Source organism: Macrotis lagotis, chromosome X (assembly GCF_037893015.1).
Source record: "Macrotis lagotis isolate mMagLag1 chromosome X, bilby.v1.9.chrom.fasta, whole genome shotgun sequence".
Taxonomy (NCBI): Eukaryota; Metazoa; Chordata; class Mammalia; order Peramelemorphia; family Peramelidae; genus Macrotis; species Macrotis lagotis.
This window is the reverse complement of record NC_133666.1, coordinates 611,328,321-611,350,578: the sequence shown is the minus strand read 5'-3', so window position 1 is coordinate 611,350,578 and position 22,258 is coordinate 611,328,321. Positions and strand designations below refer to the sequence as shown.

Genomic DNA, 22,258 nt, shown 5'->3' with positions numbered 1-22,258 from the left:
TATTTTTTGACACTTAAAAATTATGTTGGTCCTTCCCTTGCAGGAACTCATAGAGGATGGGCAGCAGTGCAGATGCGCTTGCTTCATGAATTGGTCTATGCCTCCAGAAGAATGGGGAATCCAGCTCTCTCAGTTAGACATTTGTCCTTCCTTTTACAGACCATGCTGGATTTTTTGTCTGATCAGGGTGAGTACATTTTATCAAAAATTCTTTTTTCTTTTTAAATCACACTAACACCTGGACAATTGGAATTGTCACAGAGAACCCAGGTAAATAGACTTGCCATTTTTCTACCTCTGTTCAGGAATAATTCTGGGAAATAAATGAATGCCATCCAGCATAATATGTTTGACTTCCTGCCTTTGGGCCTCAGGGTATGATTTTAAGTAAACATATAAAAGACATTTATACCTTTTTTTGAGTTAGTGATGGGAACAGGTTCTGGTTTTTCAACAGAGTGAAAAGAGAATAAGCATTTTTATAGTGCCTACAATGGGCCCAGCACTGATGTGATCTTAGAGATGCATTAAGAAAATTATATAGGCAGCTGTGCAAAAGATTGATTAAAGAGAGTGGAGACAGAAGGTAGATGCCAAATTAGGAGGCTATTAAAATATTACAATTGAGAGGTGATGAATGGAAAGATGGTACAATTCTGGAGGTATCTCAGAGACTAAATAATAGGACAAAATGATGAATTGAATATTAGAAGAGAAGGGAGAGGGAAGAGTCCAAAGTGGTTTTGACAATTTCAACTTAGATGATTGGGAGGATAGACTTAGAGAACTTGGGAGAAGCATCAAATATTGGGGGAAAGGGATGGATTTGTTTTGGGGAGGTTGATTTAGGTGAAGAGATCAAGCTTGAGTGAGATGTGTGAGAGCTGGCTTTGGGAATCCTCTGCATCAGAGTCATTATAATAACTCTTCTGCCTTTGATTCTCATAACCGTATGTAACAGTAAAGGGATATTCCATAAAGGAGGATGTTTAACTTTTCTGATTGTAACATAGAAAATTTGGAAAATCACTCTCTGACACCACTCAGTATTGTGATAGAAATTCTCTCCCCTATTAAGGATTTTGTTTACAAAATTAATGAAGAAATGTTTTATTGAATGATTGAGGAAACATTCCCTCAACAATCCTCTCTCCCCCTCCCCCCTTTGCCTGTCTCTTAATTAAAAAAAAATTTACTGGACATGAGGTAGTGTAGTGGGTGGAGCGCTGGGCCCAGAGTTAAAACCTGAGTTCAAATTCAGTCTTAAACATCAATGGTGTGACCCTGGACAAGTCATTTATCTTCTGTTTATCTCAGCTTCCTCATCTGTAAAATGGGAATGATAGTTGACAGCACCTCCCCTTTCAGGGTTGTTGTGAAGCTCAAATGAGATGTAATTGTATGTATGCATGTATGTATGAATGTATATGTCTATCTACACTTGTTTATATTATTAAGGACTTAGCTCAGTACTGTATAAATGCTAGTAGTGATTCTTCTTCTTCTTCTTAAAGATCTTTGAGTAAACTCCTGGACACACATATATTTAACTATTTGGGGTCTTTTTTGCCCTAGAGGACATTATCAGGTCATGCTCTCTCCTCCAGGAGCTTCTATTAGAATTTGTTACTGCTGTCTGTTGCTGCCTCTCTTTAGTTCCTTCAAGTAGCAAGTGCCTGTAGTTTTTATGAATTACCTCTGAACAATAATGAGTTACTGCCAGAAGGGAAATTCTGATTATTGGTCTGAATCAGTGTGGTGACAGTCTTTGTGGTGGAGTATCTTTTCTTGCTCCTTTAATATTATGGATAAAATAAGAGTTAATTTTATAGACACTTCCTCCAGAGTTGGCTCATTGTTTTTACCTCATGGAGAGAAATTTTTGTCCTGCCTCAGACAACCAGCCATGAGTCTTCTGACTGTGTTCCTTCTTCTGTAAAACATCAGGACTTTGTGGCCTCCAAGGCCCCTTTTAGTTTGTATTCTGTGATTCTAGTGTTTGCTCTAGTGAGTACTAAAAGAAAAACCAGATCTTTATTTAGCTTTGGCCATCTGTGGATCTTTCTCTTTTTCCCAAGTCACTTTTTTTCCCCTTACCAGGAGATTTTAGGCTTTTGTACGTGGCACATTAGTGTTGTTTCTCTGCAGTGTCTAGGGTGGTACTTTTTCACACCTTGGTCTTGAAAACATGTTTTTGCTGGAGGGAAAAATAAATTCTAAAACCGTATTTGAGTTAAGTCATCCCTGTAAGATTTCTTTGCATGATATTCACATAATTTTTTAAGAAAAGTTTTAAGAGCCTCATCATCTCTGGTAGTTGTCAAACATTTAGACTTGATTAAATTATATTTTTCAGTCATGCAATTTATGTGAAAAGAAAGATGTATCCATAATGATAGTGATTTTTTTCTACTTTGCTTTCTTTCCTTTTACATTTACTCCTTTCTCTTTCTCTTTCTTGTCCTTCTTTCTTCTGTGTCACTCCCCTTCTCTTTTTCTTTTCCTTTTCTCTCACCTTTCTTCCTTTTTTTATTATGTATATGGAATAAGTATTATTAAAATCTGAGAATCCTGGAATTAATAAATACAACTTACATTCATTAGTCTTTTATGGTTATAAAGTGCTTTATATACATTATATCATATGAGCCACCTAACCAACTCTTTGAAGTATACAAGATAGGTATTGTTATGTGTGTTTCAGAGAATTGGAGAGGTGAAATGACTTCCTTAGATCTCACAAAGAAATAAATCCTAAAACCAGACTTGATTCTAGGTTTCTCTCACTTCTAATCACTTCCCCTTCTTTCTTTCTCCCCCCACCCCCTAATACTCCCAAAGGTTTATGTTCTAATTTATGACAGTTTCTCTTAGTACAACCTCTTTAAACATCTCACAGTTGGAGGGGAATCTTACTTGTCATCAAATTTGGTTGACCTCATTGGTTATTAGTATATGAGGATTCATCATTCTTATCTTGAATATCGGATCATAAATTTAGAGCTGGAAAGCATTGTAGAGTGATTAGACTAATCGCTTATTTTATAGAACTTGACCAAAGCCATTCAGATAGTAACTGAGAGCATTAAATTTTGAACTCAGGGCCTCTTTAACTCTATTATATTTTCATGCACAATTTTTTTCTTCTTATTTAACATAATTTTCTCCCCCCCCCTAAGAATGTAGATTTCACATGGCATAATAAGCATAAATTTTTCCTTGAGCACCTTCATTTGTGCCTTTGGGAAGAAAGGTTAACCAAAATGATAGTATTGTCTTTTCTATGTTGAAGAGATGCTAGATTTGTTTTCATGTGAAATGTTAAAGCATTATTTTAACTCTGTGAGGTCATGTTAATTAATGATTCAAAGGTACTTAGGTTGAATGCAGAAGAGCTTGGGTCATTAATGATGTTGACCAATAGGAATGACCTTAAAGGTGCTCAGGTTAATGATAGTTGGTTTAATTGGAATCTCTTTGGAAAAGGACAAAAGTCAGGAGGTAAAGCTTCTTTTCCCATCAGCCTGACAATAACTAGCTTGACTTTGGACAAAGTAATTTAATTCTTCATGGGTTTTTTAAATACAGTTTCCTCATTTATAAAAATAGGCTATTATTATTTTTGTATTATTATTATTTAGAATTATTTTTATATGATAGCCTCACATTTCCATAGTGTTTAAGTTTTACAAATTGCTTTCTAGGGGCCGCTAGGTGGTATAGTGGATAAAGCACTGGCCCTGGAGTCAGGAGTACCTGGGTTCAAATCCGGTCTCAGACTCTTAATAATTACCTAGCTCTGTGGCCTTGGGCAAGCCACTTAACTCCATTTGCCTTACAAAAACCTAAAAAAAACAACCCCAAAACCAAAAATGCTTTCTATATAACAACACAGTGAGGTAGGTAGTACAAGTGGTACTCCTTCCATTTTGTAGATAAAAAACGGACTGACAGGTTAAATCTATTTTGTATTTTCTCACCTATGTGCATATAGTTTCTTTGTTGCTCAACTGGTATGAAACCAACTTGGATCTTGAACCTAGTTGTCTGAATCTAAATCAAGTATTTTGCATTTATGACTCATGGAATTATATATATGAAACCTTAACATTTTCAGTTTTCCCAATATTAGAATTTAGACAGTAATGTGATTAAGTAGAAAAAATTACTTTCTTTCTAGCTCTTTCACCACATGTAGAAATGTAATGTTAAAGACCATTTTAAACTAGAAACTGTTTTGAGTTGCATACAGCTGTCAGATCTTGGGAAAATACTTTATCCTTTCCAAGTCTCTATTTGCTCTTTTTAAGGGTGGTTTATATTACCTTTCCTTTTTACCTCACTTTCCATTAAAATTGTATCCTTATACTTCATCATGATGTGGAAGTTATTTTGACTTCTCAGAGGCCGTACCTACTGAATCCAAGCTTCTAATTGTGTATTAGTTGTTCCAAGAACCAGCCTGGCTCCATTTGGAGGGGCTTATCATCACATCAGTTGCAAGATGATGAATTTTTCTTCCATAGCAACTCTCAAAGATTGTCTAATAGGGCAGTATCCAGACAGACCAAAATTATAGTATTGAAAGTATTCACCTCATAGGATTAAAAAAACCCAAAACTCGACAAAGTAATATGCCTACATAGCCTATGTATTAAGGGAGAAAATAAGAGTTTTGTTTTGGACATGTTGAGTCTGAGATGCCAGGGCCATAGGTAGCCCTATCTAGCATAGGTCTATCCTGATCTTCTCATTTAGTGGGTTCTGGTATTGGTGTGTGTCTTTGCTAGGCTAGTGGGAGAATGGTAGAGGGTTTGATGATGGTTTTCTTGAAGTACTCCTCTTTGTATAATGTAGGATGCATAATGTTAAAAGAAGGAGTATTTTATAAATATGTAGCACATATTTTAAAGATAACTTTAATTTAATAATCTATGATGCCTAGAATGCATGAGGTTTAAAGAAGTATTTTATAGGGGCAGCTAGGTGGCCCAGTGGATAAAGCACCGGCCCTGGAGTCAGGAGTACCTGGGTTCAAATCCTGTCTCAACACTTAATAATTACCTACCTGTGTGGCCTTGGGCAAGCCACTTAACCCCATCTGCCTTGCAGAAAAAAACCTAAAAAAAAAGTATTTTATAAACATGTAGCACATTTTTTAAGATAACTTTAATAATCTATGATGCTTTGACCTCATTTTCATACCATTCTTGCATTCCCAATTTTCTTTTCTGCTTTTCTTGACAATTTTGATGCAGATACATCCAGAAATAGGTTGTATGCAATTATGGATACATGGAGATGGACTTTTTTTTTCTCATTTTATGTCTGCAAGTCAAACTACTTATAGTCCATTGCCAACTGCTTTTACACTGTGACCTCAAACTTAGTGTGTCCCAAAAGAAATTTATTGTATTTCCCTCATTTTTTCTCCCCCCCCCCCTTTCTTTTAGTGGTACTACTTTGCAACCTTCATTTAAAATCTTGGTATATGATCTTTGACTTTTTAGCTGCCATAAGCCATGTTGTCAAGTCCTGTAGCTTTCCTTCATGTAGAGACCTTGAATGGTTTTCTTTTTTCCTCTAGAATTAGAAATATAATCTTCAGTGTCGCATCTTAAACTATCTAAAACCCAGATCCTGCTTAAATTTTCCGTCTTATTTCCTAATACTCTCTTTAATGCTCTCTGGTCCTAAAACTCTCATCTGGTCCCAGTCAAATCGACTAACTTGATGTTTTCTGTGTGTAATATTTCATCTTCTCCTTCTGTGCCTTTGAATGGGTGGTCTCTCTCCCTCCTTCCCTAGGATGCTCTCCTATTCTACCTCTTAGTATCTCTACCTTCTTTCAAGTTCAGATTAGGAGCCACCTCATACATATGACTTTCTTTATCTTTGCCTTACATTGTGGTTAGTGCCATCTATATCTTAAATTTACTTTATATTTGTGTGTGCATATAATTCTTTATTTTGCTTATCTTTGTCATACTACTCACTAATATAATAGAAGCTTCTTGATGTTAGAGTATGTTTAACTTTTCTTTCTTTTTATCCCCAATGCTTGGCAACATGATGCTTAACAGTATTTGTTAAATTGAAGTAAACTTGGCTTATTTTTCTTTAACCTATTACAAAGCATATTATCACTGCTATCACTGTGATACAGGTAGATCCTCATTACTCTTTACTTAACAACCCTTTTCCAGCACAGCCTACCTAAAAAACCATATTTGACTTTCCTAATATATCGTAATGCCTATAACACTGCTCTCTTAGAAAAGTCTTCTGTACTTCTGATCTCCCCTGGAGTTCCATATTCCTTTGCCTGTTTTTAAGGCTCTTTGCAATCTAGCTTAGCCTGTCTATTGAACTTTTTCTGCATCATTCACCTATGTGCTCCATTGTTCAGCAAAGATCATTTCTGTTCCTTTCATTGATTTCCAGTTTTTCTGCCTTGGGTCATTTGGTTTAGCTCCTTATCTATTCAAGCAAGTAGAACACAAAGGCTCTGGTTAACTCCCTACTTAATAAACCCCATAGTTCATTTACTTCTGGGATCATATACAGATAAGCATGTAAAGCCCTTCACTGCCTAGACTCCACCTTCCTTTCTATCCCCTCACACACTTTAGGTCACAGTCAAATTTCCTTACACTATTTCTGGGCCACTGCAGACCCAGAATGCCTTTTGTCTTCATATCTACTGCTTAGAATTCCTAATTGTCTTCAAAGCTCAACTCAGATACTACATCAATATCAGGAGTTCTTCACCAGTGGTCTCTTGTATAAAATATTTTGATGACTGTATTTCAATATAATATAATTCCCTTGAAATTCTATATATTCTGTGCATTTAAAGATATAATTCTAAGAAGGGATCCATAAACTTTCCCAGACTGCCAAAGGGGTCCATGATGAAAAAAATAAAATGAGGTAAAAAAGGTATTAAGAACACCTGTTCTATGTGAAACCTCTGCTATGTACCTTGGCTGCTGTTGCCCCCCTTTGTGTTTATGCTGAATCTGTTTGTCCTTGTCTTTTCTAGTAGAAAGTGAACTATTTGAGGGCTAGGATTATTTCATTTCCAGTTATCCCAAGTTGCTAGCACAGTGACTGGTACATCATAAGTGCTTAAATAAAATGTTTTCTGACTTGCTTGTTTGATATTTCTATTACTTTTTATCAGATGAGAAATGGGAAAAAAAACTTAGTTGAATTAAGGGAATGATTACAGTTGAGAGAAGTATAAACCTCACTCAAATTAATGGATTTTTAATTTTTTATATACAAACATAAGTTCAAGTAAGTTTTTTTTTTAGCAATGTCTCATGTGAATGCTTTTTTTTTTTGACATGGCAGTGGGGTTAAGTGGCTTGCCCAAGGTCACACAGGTAGGTAATTATTAAGTGTCTGAGTTCAGATTTGAATTCAGGTCCTCCTGTCTCCAGGACTGGTGTCACTGAGTCACCTACTTGCCCCATCATGTAACTGCTGTTTGTCAGCAGTTACAATAATAGTAATAGAAAGAAAATTTTGCATTTTTTTTTTTTGCCCTTTAATCATTTTGATGTGCAGGGTAGAAACAATATTGAAGACCTACATTTTAGGTTTAGTCTATTATTTTTAAGGTAGTGAATTTTTTTTGAAAGCTACCAATATACCTTTATAGAGTATCCTCTTTTGGTTATTTGAGGAAAAAATATTATGAGAGTTAGAGATTCCATTGGTAATAAAATAGGTTATAGATTGTTATTTCAAGTTAGAGATATCTTGGCCTTTCATAGACTCCATTTATTACCCCTTCTGTCTACTTGAAGTTGTGTATTTCATTGTAGGTGGAATAGTTTAGGTAAAAAGGAAAATGATTGTGATATTTGTTGCTTGTTTTCTTTTGATTCTTTTTATTTCAATGAGTGAGTAGTTTAGTGATCCTCTCTTCCCAGCCAAAGCTTTAGTGTTTTCCACTTGATCTTTAGGGTGTCATTTAGGTTAATGGCAGAAGTTACCGGTTTTATTAGATAATTAAAAAAAACAACAACAACCTACTTTAGAAACATATCTTTATTGATTTTGTTGTTGAAGTAAATGAAAGATTAATTACTTATAGTGAAGAGGACAATAGATATGAATTAACACTTGACACTGAATTTCAGAAAGTGAGAAATTGACACTTTTTTAATGGTCTGGTTTATTGTTTTGAGATCTTTGCATGATGGGTACCTGGAAGTAGTGACTGCTGCTTTGGTTGTTATTCTTTTATCTATCAGCAGGTATTCCTGGCATGGTGTCAGCACATTGATCAGCACAATCATTCATAATGACTGAATGAATACTTTGGCTGCTGCTGATATCTTTCTCTTTCTTACTCACTTTCATCAGCACAGGTCACTAGTGGCCAGTGAGAATGAAGGTGAGATTTTAAGCAGTGGGACTAAGTTACAAAAAGTTCAGGATTTTTTCTAATTTACAGGCCCAGTTTTTTTTTAAAACTCAGTAATGTTCCTTGAACGTTAGATACGATAACCTTTTGAATTTCTCCATTTTTAATCCATATTATGATGAGATCACATGAAAAAGCACCAAGACTGGCTTAATATTTTTATCTTATAATAGGATGAAAGTTTCCATTTATATTGGCAATGTATTTGCTATGATCAGACTATATACTTTTTAAAAGCTATAAAATATGTACATAGCAATGTACATGAGATAATCATCTTTATCTAGCAGAATATAGATTATAAGGAGTTAATATCTGGCCTAATTTAAGAGTATTATTGAAATATCAATAATTGTGTCAAAGGGATTTAGTATTAATATCAATTGACCTGAATTATTAGTTTCAGAAAATCTAAGATTGTTCCATGACAATGTCCCAATTAGGGTATAAGGTTGGCTTTTTTCTTTTTTTTTATTTAGTTAGATTATTGAAGTTGTTAATAGATTAATTTGGCATCCTGGGTATATCTGTAGCTAAAATTATTTTTTAATAAAAAATAATTAAAGGTTGATCAGATGTACCATTTAATTGATAAATCTCCAAATCTACTAGAGTGTAATATTTGCGGATAGGAGGTTAGCATGATAGCATAAAAAGTTTGGGAGTTAGAAAATTTGGCCAAATTCTGGCTTTGCCATGTCATTGATTAAGGAGAATTTAAGGATTCTTTTGAAGTAAATAGACATACTTCCCCCCCAAGTGTAATCCTTGGACTTTCTTTCAGTGGGAAAAAACAGAACTAAATTGACCTTAAGCAAGTCACTTCCCTTTTTTTGGTTTCTGATTTTTGTTTGTTAAAAGAAAAAATTGCATTAGGTGACCTGTAAAATTTCATGGAAGTTCAATTCTGAAAGACTTTATAATTCTGTTGCTTTCAAAGCAATTTAAGAATAAATATACTTTATTTCAAAAGAAAGAAATTATATTGAAATACAGTTATCAAAATATTTTATAAAATAGACCACAGGCTAAGAACCACTTATGGTGCTTGAACTGAACTTGGAAGAAAATTAGGAACGCTAAGAGGGAGATGTGAGGACAAAAAGCATTTTAGGTGTGCAAAAGTACTGTCTCATTTAACTCATTTACTGCAGTGTCTTGCATGTAGAAGATATTTAGTAAATGTATCAATTAGATTAAAATGTTGATTATTTTTTTTTGTTTTGTTTTGTAGCTTGAATGTTAACATAAACTTAATTCTGTCTACTCTTGTGGATCAACTTGTATATCCTGCCTTTACCTGGGTCTAGAGAAAAGCTAAAGGAGGATGCCCAACTTAACTTATAACCAATTAATGTTCTTAAAAAGTCTTCATGGGTCTTATATATGTTTAGATAAAGTTGGTGGATATGGGTCCATATTTTCCTTTCTCCTTGTAAACTAAAAATTCCTAAATGGGAAAAAGAATAGAAGGAATATGACAGGGAAGAATCTTTAACTTATTGCATGCATATCTTCCCCACCTCTATTCCCTTCATATTTGCTAGTCCTAGATTTGAAGCCTTTCCAGTTTTTAAGATCTGCCTGAAATTTCTCATTATGGCATAACCTTTGAAAAATGATATTACCTTGGTGTTAGATGAATCAGAGTGGGAGAAGGATTTTAGATGAGGAAGATAAAATTTCATAGGGATAAATGAACTGCCCTCATTTAAGTTTAGAAAATCAACATTCAAAGTCCAGGGTGGGTGAGATATGACTAAAGGCTGGGTCCTGTGAAAAAGACCTGGTATTTTAGTGAATTCCTTGCTCAGTAATACTTAAGGTGCTATTCTGACTTTGTGCTGGTCTGGCTACCTCCCATATGGAGTCTTGTATTTAGTTATGGAGCTACATTTTAGCATGATAGGCTGAGAATATTCATATGACAGGCTAAAACTATCCTCTGAGGAAATGATTGAACAAAATGTGGATGTTTATTTTGAAGTAGAGATTTAATAGAAAAAAGACAAATGCTTTCAGCTCTTTGGAGAATAATTTCTTTGCTTAGGCTTAGAGGACAGAACTAGTCAAGATATAGGAAGTCAAAAATCTGACTTATTATATGGAATTTTTGCATAATAAAAGCTGTCCAATAAAAAGGTCTAACTTGGGGGATAGTAAGTACCCTACCACTGGATATATTTACTTTTAGACTGAATGATCATTTGTTGGTGATGTTTCATACTTCAGTTATTGTTCAGTGTGTCCTCTGAGGTACTTTCCAACTGTTAAGATTATGAAATCCTGAACATGGACAGTTGAAAGTGGCTCAGCTTAGACAGATTTGTCTGTTCTACTATGACTAATATCAGCTATCCATACATAGAATATGCTTTATATTGAGAAAAACATCAATTTTTTAAATTTTAGGGTCCTTTGATAATTTTTCATGGTCGATTTTGTACGAATGATGAAACAACTATGTAGTATTCCCCTTCCCCCCCAACACCTGGATATCTAGTATGCCATTAGATAATTCTCCTCCTTCCAGTTATTCCTGTCATACTAATTTATAGTCTGACCTATAAAAGTATAATTAAACTCCTCAGTAATACACTCTTGGGATAGCCCCTCATTGGTTCATATCATCTGGGATGGGAGATGGATGGTTCAATTAACTTATCAAAAAATTTGAACAAGTTTTAAAAATGACTCTCATACATATCACTGTCCTTTTTAAAAATGAAGATACTGGCAGTAATTTCTGTCAATCAGATACACAACAGTACCTTCTTATGTAGACTCTGCTCCTTACCTTCATCTCCTTGTTTCTGGTGCTATTATAAAATTATTTTGCTTGTGATCCTGACTCCTGGGTGCTCTTCTGGCTCAGAATGTTTGCTAAAAGATTCCCCTTTACCACCGATTGAGATAGCCTGCTCAGAGGTTTAGCAGGTCTGGCAGCAGCGGTCATAGTGCTGGTGTCTTGATGTTCTAAAAGAGGAGCCCTGGATTCAGAATGGCAAAACAAGAGTTTAATGTTTTTATAGCATTTAAATTTCCTGTCTTGATATTGTAACTAAAGTGGCACTGTGGTGGACATTGGGATCTTGTGAAAAGTGGAATGGTCCAGGAGAAAGAGCCTTGGATTTAGGGATTGAAGATCTGGGTTGGCATACTTCTCATGCAGCCTCCTAGTTTTGTGACTTTGGTTAATGTTAACTCTTTCTGAAATACCTGCCTTTTTTCTCTTGATCTCTCGAACCTCCTGTTCACCCTATAAGTCCTTTCCCCTTTTCACTCCATTTATAATGAAATCACACCTTTCCCCACCTCCCCTTGTACTTTCTTTTGCAACTCTCTGATTCACTTTCTGAGAGTTATTTGTGCTTGTCTTTTACTTTTCTGCTAGCTATAATCTTTAGGAATGGGAAAAGGGAGGGAAGCTATATTTTATTTAAACTTTGTGTCCTTAGCACCTAATACCATGCTCTAGGTGTTTAAAAGAAATGGTTTCAAAAGAAACTTATTTGTCTTTCATTTCCTCCTCTATCAAATGGGGAGGTTGGGTTCCATTATCTAAAATCCTATGATTTCCATAAGCCTATATCACATACATTTCCCCTGAGACTTAGCAAAATATACTGTTACTATATTAATTGCAGCTTATAGTTTTTATCATGAGTTAATTTACAGGAATTCCTTTATGCTCAGTTCCATTTATATTCAATTATGGATATAGTCCAAATTTTGTCCTTTGAGAAAAGTTTATTTAGTTGTGGGAATTGAGATTACATTGTTTGAACCTAGTCCTGTGTATTTGGGAAGCAAGGCCACCTCTCCCTGCTGCTTAGAGACTCTTAACTAAAGACCTAGGTTATGCTGATCGGAAACTCAGTCTAATCCAAAGATTGAAGTAGGGAGTTTTCTCATAGTTGTACATCTCAAGCAACCCATATGTCTTACCTGAAAATTGGCCCTGTACTGATCAATCAGTTATTATTTTCATGTTCCTTTGATTATTTAGAATTAGAAATACATTATATCTAATGTTAAATTGTTTTCTTTTAATTAATTGGCCTTATTTGGTTAATTTTTTTTACCATATTAAAATCTGTTTCCACTGTACTTTGGGGGTCTGATACCAGTTTGTTGGGCAATTGGCATGCATCGTTTAATACATTTATATACTCTGAAGTTTGAACCTTTGTTTCCCTCAATCATTTCATCTTCCAGTTGCTAAAGGACCAAGTTTTCCTTCTGTTTTGGGAAGCTGATTTTCTTTTCCTTTTCCTTTTCAGTATTATCTTTGAATTGGAGAACACTTTGCAGTCACTATAGAAGCAGTATTTTACAAGAATTTTATAAGTGATGTTGTCTTATTAAATTTTGTAATTATTAAATTGAATATTGCAATGCCCAGGCCCATCAGCCATGGTAGGCCAGTATCTTTGTGGAATAGCACCAGTTTCCAGAATGTGTACAGTGTTTCCTGAGCTTTGCTAAAAAAAATCCAACCAATTAACCAACCAAAAAAGCCCACTATCATGGATTTGTTTGGAGGTGTAAATGTTTAATGGGGAGGGGGAGGAGGGTGCTGTGTAGTAGTGTTATAAGGTGTATAGGTATAAGGAAGATGTGACTATTATTTTTCCTCCCTCCAAACCTCTAGCTAAAATAATATAGAACACAGGTTGAGGTTTTAATGTATTAACAAGCTGTGACATCCTAGGATCCCTTTATGAATGAAACATGAATTCTTCTCTGAATAAAGAAGGGAATAACTTGATTATTTAAGCAGACAGATTAGCCATTCTCCCTGGGTCCTTTAAATAGATAAACTTTGTCCAGCATTTCCAGTGGGAAAATATGTCAAACTAGGGTCTAGAAGTGGAGAAAGATCTGGGCCCTTGAGAACAAGTTGCTTTTGGGGGAAAAGAGAGGGTTTCTCTTCTCTCATGCTTATTCTTCATCAACCATGTTATTATTATTATTATTTTTTTTTTAGGTTTTTTTGCAAGGCAATGAGGTTAAGTGGCTTGCCCAAGGCCGCACAGCTAGGTAATTATTAAGTGTCTGAGGCTGGATTTGAACTCACGTCCTCCTGACTCCAGGGCCGGTGCTTTATCCACTGTGCCACCTAGCTGCCCTGAACCATGTTATTTGGAAGAAGAACTACTCAACTGGTAACAAATCCTTCTTCTAGTAGGGAGCATAGATATATGCTCTAGACCAAATAACATAGGTGGATGACATATTTACTTTTTGTAGTTAAGTAAAATATTTAAATACAGTCTAATTCTTTGTAGACTCACTGAAGACAACTTTAGTACAGAGTGAGTAACAGGGCAGTATCTATGACATATTCCTAATCCTACTCTTACATAATTTTGATCTCTCCTGGTAGGTCTTTATATTTTGAAAGCTTTTCATTACAGATATATATTGGAGATTTGAGTATTTGGTATGGTTATAGCTATTAAACTATTGTTCTTAAATTTTCATGTGCCAGTGTTATGCTTTGAGGACTGTGGCAACGGTGTGTTCTATGATAATGGTATAATTCTAGAAAAGCTCATTGGTTGACTTTCTCATGCTATTTTGAGGTATGTTTATACATACATACATACATACATACATATATATATATATATATATATATGTATATGTATACACACACACACACAAATTTGTTTTCTGTTTGTTTATGAAAGATAGTGAACTTCTGATTAGCAATCCTGGCTTCTAGGCTATGACTAGTTATTTCATAGTTGCTAAATTTTTACAAGCTACAGTGGTGTGTTCTATAGTCTTACCACCTTTTTTTGCATGATCCACCCTGATGCTTAAGTCTGTCTGAATTCCTAAAAGATGGCCTTTATGTAATTTCTGAAGACTGTACTGTTCCTGAGTTGCCATCACAAACCCTGTTTTCACACACAAATCTATACAGCTCAGTCATTTGTTTGATGTGTCTTTGTTAACATATTTTTGATTGAGCTCTTGTAGATGTTCCCCCTTATAGGACCTTTTTATTCTGTGATAGTAATATCACAGGGACCATCTATTAGTGAATCATGTTTGGTTGCAATGCAAAAACCCAGTAATGTACTTGTTAATTGCTTTTGTTCTTGCTTGGTGTAGTGATGCCTATTTATTGTAAAAGAATTTCTGAAGGTTTAAACATATGTGTACACACCAGGAATTTCAACTAAGCCTCCTTTTCTGGCATGGAAGTGTCAATCTTTCTTTAGCTGACTTAGGGTAATAGGTCTTATTTTTCACTAATATTGAGTAGATTTTTGTTAGCAAACTTTCCAAATTTATTGTGGTTCCTTTCTTAGTTCTGAATGTATACGTTTAAATTGACATTTCCTGGGCATTAATTGCTTTAAATGTTTTCTTATTTAACTTTGATTTTAGAATAATAGTAAGTCTCTTAATATAATTAGCCATATCCTTCCCTTTGATAGTTTTATGCTTGATATGTCTGACCTGAAGAAATCCAAGTATTTATAGATATTTCTGTCATCCATTGGTTCAGTGTGACTCCCAGAATAATTATTTTTTATTAATTATTATTTTAGTAATTACATTAATTATTAATTAAATTATTAATCTTGATCTTATATTTTTCTAATGGAGTCTATGCAGAAATAAGTCCTAAGACAATTTGCTCTTCAATAAATTTTTTATGTAGTTTTTATGCATATGTATGAGATGTTTTTTTAAAAATTCAGCAGAAGTGTTGGAATATAGGCTTATCTTCTGTATACTCTCTAAATAGATCTTTGGGACAACTCCAGTAGTATACAGGATGATGGAAGTGATTTACAGTTCATCCTGTTCAGATATGGTTTTGATTTCTTTCTCTAGGCTTCTGTGTTTTGATTACTTTTCAGTACATTAGTTTGTTCATTGAATTCAGTTGGTGACATGTTTACAGTTTTGTTCTTAAATTTTTTTATAGGCCCATGCTATATTATATTAAATAGATTTTTCAAGTTTTACACCTAATTTAAAGACTGACTAATATCATAATGAGTTTAATTAAAAATATAAATAAAGATGTAGACAAATTGAATGGACATTCTGAAATTTGGTATGTTGGAGTATACTTTTTATTAATAGTAAGAAGAATGCTAATAAAAAAAGATAATTTCCTCCCATAGTTTCTCTGAATAATGAAACATAAAACAATCATTTAAGTATTTTTTATGTTCATAATGCCCAAGCTGTGCTTAGACATTCCTTTTGTGATTCCTGAAAATATGTATTTCTTTGACTCTAAAATTCCAGTGAATCTGTAATCTTATTAATGTAGGCATTTCTTTCAAAAGTACACATCAGAACTCATCCATACTTGCCCATCTTGAGTGACTTTTGTCCATGTCTTCCCTTCAATTCGCCACAGAAACTAATAACTGATTTTTCACTGTCCTTGTGAGGACCAAAGGATACCAAGGGAACAATGGAAAAATGCTTACAACATTTCATTGATATTTCAGTTAAAATTTCAGTTAAAAATAGAATTGTAAAGGTAATCTACTTCAGCCCTTACTCAGAGCTGGATATTCTTTTTATCTATTCCCTAATTGTAGGGAACTTTTGGGAGAGGTGTTCACATTTTTGGCCTTATACATCAGTATAAATTTCCTGATGATTCAAAATTCCCACTTAAAAAAAGGGAATTAAGCAACTCTATGATTTTACTATTTTTTATTAGTTTACTATTCCTATCAGGATAAAATAAAACAAACTACTTTTGTTGTGAATCATTTATATTACAGGATGAAAGTTATATGAATACTTAGCTACAAGTGATCTCACTCATATACACATATAAATATGTATATATTTATATGTGTATATATATATATATATATATATATATATATATATATATATATATATGAATGATAGCTTTGGATTACTTTGGTTATACTATAGCACAAACAGTTAAGTGTCAGATATGTCCAGAGCACTATGCTAAAAACTGAGATGTCCAGTTTAGAGAAAATGAGCTTCCTTCTCTCATCTACCTTAGGAGAGAAGATGTTTTACATATAAACACATATGAGAGGGGTGTATATATAAGTAAAGTAGTGCATGGGGCATCGGAAGAGAAAAGTAATTAATAATGGAGGAGATAAGGGAAAGCTTAGAGGAAGTAAGAATAGAAGGAAAGAAAGAAGGAAACAGGTATTTATTAAGTATCCCATTTGATCCTCATGCCAACTCCATGAGGTAGCTGCCATTTTACAGGTGAGGAAATTGAAGCAGACAGGTTAAATGACTTTCCAGATCACACAGCTAATAAGTATCTAAGGCTAAATTTGAACTTGAGGTTTTCTGACTCCAGAATGAGCAGTCTATCAGTTTTGTCACCTAATTTCCTCTTGAGAAGGTGGCATTTAAATTAACTTTGATTTAAAAGGATGGCTAGTAATCTTAACAGAGCTAGAGATTATGTTCTAGGCATAGCAAACAGTATGAACAAAAGGCCTCAAGGTTAAAAAGTGAAGGATATATGTAGAAAATAGCCAGTAGTCTACTTTTGCTAAGGCATAGCGTAGTATTAGAGAAGTATTGAAAATTTAGATCATGTTGGGAGATACCATGGAGATTATTTAGTTCAATTATTGTTGTTCAGTCATTTTAGTTGTATCTTCATGACCCCATTTGGGTTTTTTTTTTTTTAGCTAGGATCTTTTTTTATTAGGCTTTTTTTTTTTTGCAAGGCAGTGGGGTTGTCCAAGGGACTTGTCCAAGGTCACATAGCTCGGTTATTATTAAGTGTCTGAGGCCGGATTTATACTCAGGTACTCCTGACTCCAGGGCTGATGCTCTATCCATTGCTCCATCTAGCTGCCCCATGGGATTTTTTTAGTAAGGATACTGGAGGTTTGCTGTTTCCTTTTCTGGCTTACCTTAAAGATAAGGAAATTGAGTCAAGCAGGGTTTTGTGACTTGTTCAGAGTCATACAACTAGTAAGTGTCTGAGTTTGGATTTGAACTCAGGAAGATGAGTCTTCCTTATTTTAAGTCCTGAACTTTACTGCATCAGCTCACTATCCAACTACATAGTTCATCTATATGTATATTACAGCTGTGGAAAGTTAAGACTTGCAAAGTCGCTCACCTGTGAGCATACCTGTAAAAAGTGATAGAACCAGGAGATAAAAACTTTAAAGTTTGGAATGATGCCAGATCTCTCCCTTTTTTGTACTATTACTTCTCATAATGATAATGGTGGTGGTGATGATGATGATGATGATGGTTTGTCCTTTGTTTTTGAAGAAGACTATGACATCACATCAGGGAGGTGATACCATGACATGCATGTGAATTGGATTTGAATGAGGGTGGTGCTGTGCTGAGTTACCAGGACCATCTGGGTCCAGTGACTGGATATAAATTAGAACGACTAGAGAGAACCCTGGATGTGAGGCAGTCAGGGTTAAGTAACTTGCTCAAGGTCACACAGCTAATTAGGAGTCTGAGGTTGGACTTGAACTTTGATTTTCCTGACTTTAGAACTGGCACAACTACTGTGCCATCTTGCTGCCCCTCTACTGCTTATATTATTTATGTATTGTCTTGTCTCATTAGAATATAGAATTTAGGGGACCTTAGAAATTATCTTATCTAATACCCCTCTTAGATGAGAAAACCAAGGTTTTTTCACAAATTCAGTAAGTACTGGAACCAAGTTAGGATTCTAGATTGCTTGACTCTAAATCTCCTTCTGTTTCACTTGATAGGACAGTTTGTTCCCTAATACATATCAAGTATTGTTCTAGAGCACTGAGAGAGCTCAAAGTTAGATACCTGTTCTTTTCTTATGGAATGCCCATTAGAAAGAATCTTAAAATAGCCTTGCCTCTCTATTTAGAGAGGTATCAGGAAGGTTCCAAGGTGTGATGCAGGGTTGGGAGGAAGACTGTGACCCAGGTGATGGACTCCTTGGGGAAAGATGGTAGAGCATCTGAATGCTGTGACCAAAGGTGCAGAGGTTGGTAATTGGTATCAATTAGGAAGGGTCTTTAAGTGATATCAGAGAACATGGAGGGTGTTTTTTTGTTTCTCTTGGTCTTGTGTCTTGGAAGCCATGAGAGAAAGTATATCTCATACTAGAGAGTGGCTGGGAGAGGTGTAAGGTAAGACTGGGGGCCAAATTTTAATAATTGCTAAAAGATGGAATGAGCAAGAGGAAGAGATACACAATGAAGAATAGATTGTATCATGAAAGGGGAAACAGAGTTGAATTAGATATAGAACGGGTAGACCTAAAGGAGATGGAGTTAAGGGCATAAGAAATAGTAGCAGAAGAAGGAATTTTTGGACTGGAGGTATGTTGCTAGTCATAGGATGGTAGATTGTCTCACTCTGGTAAGCAAAGAGTTTTGTCCTATATTAAGTCCTACCCTTGATGGGCAGCATGGGAGTCTTGGAGGCTATGATCTAAGGCTAGGCTTTGGGTGCCTGTGTAGGGAGGGTTTTTTCTATTCTTCATGATAATAGATTTCTGAGGTGTGAGTGACTGATCCACCTGTAGTTTTTCCCCAGGCTTAGGCAGAAATGTTGATATTGATTTTTTCAGCCTTCCAGATGGCTGAGGCAAGATCATATTCAAATGAGGAAATATCTTGTTCACTTTTTGTGCTATCAGAGGTGATGGATTATAATGTTCTTATCTTATTTCTTAAATGTAGTTATTGAATTTTGGTTTAAAAACCCTAAACATGTCAGAATTAAGTGGTTTGCAGAGATATGTGTTAAATTCAGTATATTTTCATTCACTGTTTCACACAACAAAATTTAGAGTAATGATTTTGAGATCCCAGTAAACATTAAGAGCATATAAATTTAGAGTTAGACTGGCTCTTAGAGATCATTTGGTCTCCACTTCTCAATTTATTAATATTTAATAGCTGACATTTATGTAGTATTTCACAGTGTACTTTATATACATTGTCTCCTGTAAGCCTCATTATAATCTACTGTGATGGGCATCACAGGAACCGAGACCTGGAGAAGTTAAGTGATTTTTGGAAAGAATTAAGCTAGAAGTTAGGTGAATTGGGTTTTTATTCTATTTTGATGACTTTCTCTAGTTAGATAAATGATCTCAATCAAGACCCCTTTCTAAGGTTCACTTTCCTCCTCTAGAAAATGAAAGGAGTTTGGTTTAGGTGATCTACAAAGTCCTTACCAAATCTGTCCTGTTTTGTTCCCTTCCAGCTCCGATAGCATGTTCAATCAGCACGTGTTTTATTAAATGTATATATTTAAAGCATTTGCTATATGTTGAATATGTTAATATGAGAAAAAAAACAGTCTCTCTGCCTTGATAGTAGGGACTAGTAAGTGGGATATCAGAATTATGCAACAAGTCAGTACAAAATAGAATGCGATTAGGGCAAAAGAAGATTATAGTCAATGTGTTATAAGAAATATGAGACAGAAACAATCCCTTCCAGCTCAGAGGGCATCTAGTTCAATCCATGGCTGAAAGAGAATCCACTTGACTACTTGTCAAGTGATCTTCTAGACTATTCTTGAAGACCCAGTCTAGGGTAAACCTATGTCCTGAGCCTATTCCACTTGAGAACAAGTCGTTCACAAGTTTTTCTTAACTTGAGATCTAGATTTGCCTTTTTCTGGCCTCATTATTCTTAACTATTTTTTCTGGGAATAAGTATAATAAGTCTGATCCTTAGTACTTCGTTTAGGAGTACTAAGAGCTAGCAGGCCCCATGGAGATAGAGACACACAAGCTGGACTTTGACAGAAAGGAAGTGATAGGAGAGAACATTGCAAGTCTAGAGAGCAACACAAGCAAAGACATGGAGAGCTAGAAGAATGGGACATGTATTTGTTGTCCTGATTGACTGGTGGTGAGTATGAGATAAGGCTTGGAAATTAAGTTAGTGCTGGATTGTGGTACTTCTTGAATGACAAGCAAAGGAGCTCAACTTGACCTGATAGAGAGTGACATTTTGGAGCAGAAAAAAGGGTGATGCAACCAGATACATACATGTTGGTATGAGTGTTTTCTAAGGTCCTTTCTAGGGTTTCCAATTCTATGCTTCTGTGAATAATGTACTGGAGTCCCCTAAGTCTCCTCTTAAAGGAGTCTAGGTTTGTAGAAGAGCTGTTAAGTTCCTGTTACTTTCCCAACACATCTCTGGGTCTCCCACCCATTCAATTTGCTCAACAGTCTCTTGCTATAATAAATCATTGAAGTGTCTTTGCCATGCACTATATTAAGATGTGCATTAGTTGCAGTCTGACTCTTAGAAGATTGCTTCAGTTTATGTTGCTTTCATACAGAGAGATGAGGTTCATCTGGATTATTTTTTATTTGGCTACTTTATAAACAGTGTTGAGAGTGAAAAATTTATAGTTTGTGATGATTTTTTCCCCCCTGTAGCAGAGCAGCCTATTAAAGGTTAGAGAATTTTATAGACCTTAAATCCCACAATTTTAGAGCTGGTCAATATTATAGAGATCATTTAGTCCAAATGAAATTTCCTTTATTTTGTTGTTGTGTCATTTTTCAGTTGTCTTCTACACTTTGTGACCCCATTTGGGGTTTTCTTGGCAGAGGTACTGGAGTGATTTGTCATTTCCTTCTCCAGTTTATTTTATAGATGAGAAAACTGAGGCAAGTAAGAGTAAATGACTTGTCCAGGGTCACACAGCTAGTGTCTGAAGTCAGCTAGTGTCTTCCTGACTCTAATACCCAGTGTTCTATGTACTTTGGTGCCACTTAATCATCCCTCCTTTAATTTATTGATAAGGAAACTGATTCCAAAAACAGTAAAGTGATTTGTTTCAGATTGCAAAACTAAATGGTGATGGAAGTAGATCACAAATATAAGTCTACTGCTTCTTAGTTCAATCAAATCACTACAGGATTGTGGGGAAGTCATTTTCCTTTTCTGGCCTCTGTTTTGTAAACCTTAGTTGAATAGTTCAGCAAACCTTATTATACTCTTACTATGATAGATAGAGCTAGGGGGAGATGCAAAATTTATGTAAATGCTACCTCATGTTATCCATGGAGTTTACAATTTGTGAGAAGGTGAGAATAAAACAGATAACTACTTGAATATAATTCCTAAGTGCATAGAACAGGCATAAAATCTGTCTTTCTATGAGATGATAATGTTTGTCCTTTGTTCTTGAAGAAGACCATGACATAGGGAGGTGGTGTCATGATATGCTTATGAATTGGGTTTGAGTGAAGGGGTCCTGTGTGAAGTCACCAGCCTCATTTTCTTCTCCAGAACCATCTAGGTCCAGTGGCCAGATATGGATTAGGACAATTGGAGGTGGCCCTGGAAGAGAGGAAGTTGGGGTTAGGTGATTTGCCCAAGGTCACACTGCTAGTTAGTGTCAAGTGTCTGAAGTGGATTTGAACTCAGGTTCTCCAGACTCTAGGGCTGGTGCTCTATCCACCTAGAGGCTTAATCAATAAGTACCTGCAACAATCTGTGGAGTGGGAAGCACCTGGGGTCATAGTTGGAAACCCAAGGTCAGATTCTGTCTCTGACTCAAAAAAATTGTGGCCTTGGGCAATGTCCTTCATCTTTTTGAGCCTCCGTTTCCTCATTTACAAAAATGGGAATAATAATATTTGAAAAACTAGGCCTGCATGAAGCTCCAGTGCCTTCTCTCTGATGTCACCTCGATGTATCTTGAATGTACATAGTTATTTGCATGTCAGTTCCCCCTTTACCCCCACTCCCTCCAATCCCAATAAGAGCTTCATAAAAGTAAGAGCTGCTTTTGCATTTTTTTTTTAATTCATGAGCTTGGTTCATAGTA

The 22,258-nt window shown here is 35.3% G+C and overlaps 1 protein-coding gene across 2 annotated transcripts in view; it reads left to right on the top strand.

The window, feature by feature from the left end:
* Window positions 1–22,258, top strand: part of TRAPPC9 (trafficking protein particle complex subunit 9) — a 1,041,075-nt gene that overhangs the window by 106,675 nt on the left and 912,142 nt on the right. For both annotated transcript variants that reach the window (XM_074202721.1, XM_074202720.1), the window contains exon 9: window positions 44–187. In XM_074202721.1, the coding sequence (XP_074058822.1) occupies window positions 44–187 (144 nt within the window). The remainder of the gene's footprint in view (window positions 1–43; window positions 188–22,258) is intronic.